Source organism: Aptenodytes forsteri, unplaced genomic scaffold (assembly GCF_000699145.1).
Source record: "Aptenodytes forsteri isolate BGI_AS27 unplaced genomic scaffold, ASM69914v1 Scaffold172, whole genome shotgun sequence".
In the NCBI taxonomy this organism is placed as follows: domain Eukaryota; kingdom Metazoa; phylum Chordata; class Aves; order Sphenisciformes; family Spheniscidae; genus Aptenodytes; species Aptenodytes forsteri.
The window spans coordinates 5,659,296-5,662,949 of NW_008795018.1; the positions used below are offsets into that span (position 1 = coordinate 5,659,296).

The following is a 3,654-nucleotide window of genomic DNA, read 5'->3' on the forward strand; positions in this document are numbered from 1 at the left end:
CAGAAAAATACCCCATTGTTGAGATTTATTAAACTGAGGAATTAGTTCCTTAAGAACAACAATAACAAATGGTCAAATACTTGAAAATGGAATGGAAGTACATGGAACAATATCTTGCACTAGCATGAGAATTTGAAGGATATTTCAATGCTTTGCGAAACGTGTGCTGTAAATAAATTTATTTATATATATATACATATATCTACATAGTTATAATCACCTTGTTTCATTAAAGCAGAGGTGTTCTAAAAATCCAATGTGGTTGTCACAGTTTTATTTTCTTGACTGAATTAATGATTTTTTCCCTATTTATATGAAATTATATGAGCAATTCATATCCCGTACCTCTCATTTTCAAATACTGCAAATCAATTTTAGAACATTAAGAACAAACATACTGACTACAAATGCAGTGCAATACAATATCAGATTTCCAACAGAGGTTGAGGAATCTCCATCTCTGGAGGTTTTTAGGACTTAGATAAACAAATCAAGGCTTGATCTAGTGTTGGTGATAGTCTTGTTCCAAGTACAAGGATGAACTACAGAGGTCATTTCCAGCCAACAGTTCCATGATTCCATGAACCTGTATGTGTTAAAATTCCTTTTTTCCCCCCTGCTGCGGAGCGCAGTCGTTGTGCGGAGTGGGCCCTGGCCTAGGCCTAGACCGGACAGTACCTGGCACGATGGGGTTTGTGAAAGTTGTCAAGAATAAGGCGTACTTCAAGAGATACCAAGGGAAATTCAGGAGAAGGAGAGAGGGAAAAACTGATTTCTATGCCCGCAAACGTTTGGTAATTCAAGATAAAAACAAGTACAACACGCCTAAATATAGGATGATTGTGCGTGTTACCAACAGAGACATCATTTGCCAGATTGCCTATGCCAGAATCGAAGGTGACATGATTGTCTGTGCTGCTTATGCCCATGAGCTGCCAAAATACGGCGTGAAGGTTGGCCTGACCAATTACGCAGCAGCGTACTGTACAGGTCTGCTGTTGGCACGCAGGCTTCTGAATAAATTTGGCCTTGATAAGATCTATGAAGGCCAAGTTGAAGTGACGGGTGATGAATACAATGTGGAAAGCGTGGATGGAAAGCCTGGTGCTTTCACATGCTACCTGGATGCAGGTCTTGCCAGAACTACTACTGGAAACAAAGTCTTTGGTGCTCTGAAGGGTGCAGTGGATGGTGGTCTGTCCATCCCTCATAGTACCAAACGTTTCCCTGGTTATGACTCGGACAGCAAAGAATTCAATGCAGAGGTTCACCGCAAGCATATCATGGGACAAAATGTTGCAGATTATATGCGTTACCTGATGGAGGAGGATGAAGATGCTTACAAAAAACAGTTCTCCCAGTACATAAAGAACAACGTAACACCTGATGGGATGGAAGAAATGTATAAAAAAGCCCATGCTGCTATACGGAATAATCCAGTCCATGAGAAGAAACCCAAGAGAGAAGTGAAGAAGAAGAGATGGAACTGTCCCAAGGTGTCCCTTGCCCAGAAGAAAGATCGTGTTGCTCAGAAGAAGGCTAGCTTTCTCAGGGCCCAGGAGCGCACAGCTGATAGTTAAGACAACTTCCACAGTTTTCTATGAAGCTTTGGAAAAAGTGGCAATAAATTTATTGATTAAGCAACTGTGTAAGACTGGCTTATTAATATATCTTACAAAGATGCAGAATACTTTTTATGATCCAGATATTCTGTAGCCTTAAGGTTCTTTTCCCCCTTCAAAGTACTGTATGAATTGAACTCCTTCACAGAGGAGAAGAGAGGTGACAGACTTCAAAACCAAGGCTGCTGCCTTAGAATTATTCCTGTAAGAAGGGGAACTCAATTTGATTACTTTTTGGTGTGACTAGTATCAAATACTAGATATAAGAACTTGTTGCTCCTAACTACAAAAAGACTTTAAATTTTTAAAAAGAGCTTTACATGTCCTTCACCATTTTTCTTTCAGCATACTTAATGTTATGGGGGAATCTGTATGTAGCTTAAGGAAAAAGCAGGAGTAGTCACGGTAGGTTCTAAAGCCTCTGCTGAAACACAGCCTTAGGCTTTCAGGAACACAAATGGCAACATGTTCCCTACTGTGAGTTAACTGTAGCTGATACAGGAATACACGTCTAACTGATGTATTTAAGTTTCCTCCACTAACTAAGTAAGCACTTGCACTCACGCAGCTCCAAGCTCTGGCTGCTACTGAAACAGGTACTGTCTTAAGCTAAATGCTTCCCATTATTTAGTGATAAGACGAGATAATTCACTTTTAAGTTGCATATACATACTTAGTTACAGAGGCTTTGACTTGCCCCTATCCCTTACATCTCAGTTTAATAGGCACTTTCTCATTAGACTTACAGAAGTTGCTTGCACAGTTAAAACACGAGGCAAGAAGGCTACACGGAGGAACGTTTTGCTTTAAGATACTGATAGATGGTAAATACTGCTATTGAATGAGAAAAGGAGGCCTGTGATTTATTGTAAACAAAAGTGCGGGGTTTTTTTTCCAATGGAAGTTCCAACTTGATGCAACAGCAATAAAAATGAAGGTAGAAAGTACACAAATTATACTGTGCTGCCTAGTGCCTAAAACAGGCAAAGAGACTAGGAGAAAGAACTAGCTGCCATGATCAGCTGCAAAGCCTTCAATCAACATAGTCCTGTAGCATAGACATGACAGTAGGAAACCAGTCAGGAAAGTATTATGGGTCTGCGAAAGACTGATGTCTAGATTTCAATAATAATTTTAAAATATCTTTCTATGCCAAAGTATTCTGATATGCCTTGAGAAGTGATCGAATACAATAAAAGATAGCCTCTGATAGAGCGAGAATAGGAGCATTCCATTAGAATAGCAAATTTTCTCTTTCTCATTTATGTCTCTTTAAAAGACTTTTTTATCCTCTGTAGATGGTGATTGCAATAGGGACTGAAATGCAGGTAGCCTTGAGAAGGCAAAATTCAGCTACAGGAAAGTAGAAAGGAACTTTAATGTCAGTATCTAGGTAATAGGCAGTAGTTCGTTTGTAGATAGGCAGCCAGCTTTTAAAACACTTAAACTACTTATACCACTGTGTGGTTGCTGTATATTGCCTGTCTGTTCTGCTCCAAGGGACGCTGAGTGGATTTAAAAGAAAACAAAATAAAGATATTAGAGACAAGTTCTCTTACTTCTAGTTTCCTGGAACTTTCCTCTCCAAATCCCTTGCAAACCTATTGCTGTTTAACCTACTCAAGCTGGAATACAGGTATTTGACTGTTTTTTCCATTTATATATGCATGTGATTTGAAACATTAACAGCATCATTTTTTCTCTCCTTCTGTTCAATGCAAGAGGGCAGCAAATACATAACATTTTTCCAGACCAGGCTCAGAATGTGTAAAAACTAAATGCTTCCTGTCCTGGTTTTGGCAGGGATAGAGTTAATTTCCTTTCTAGTAGTTGGTACAGTGTTTTGGATTTAGGATGAGAACAAAGTTGATAACGCACCCATGTTTTAGTTGTTGCTAGGTAATGCTTACACTAGCCAAGGACTTTTCAGCTTCCCATGCTCTACTGACTGAGAAGGCTGGAGGTGCACAAGAAGCTGGGAGGGGGCACAGCCAAACTGGCCAAAGGGACATGCCATACCATGTGACGTCAT

General features: G+C 39.7%; 1 protein-coding gene across 1 annotated transcript; it reads left to right on the forward strand.

Annotated features, from left to right (window-relative positions):
• Positions 1-610: 610 nt before the first annotated feature.
• On the forward strand, positions 611-1,641 carry LOC103895919 (60S ribosomal protein L5). Its single transcript, XM_009275656.1, has one exon. It carries the CDS (start codon positions 687-689, stop codon positions 1,578-1,580), a length of 894 nt encoding a protein of 297 aa, XP_009273931.1. The 5' UTR covers positions 611-686; the 3' UTR covers positions 1,581-1,641.
• Positions 1,642-3,654: the final 2,013 nt, after the last annotated feature.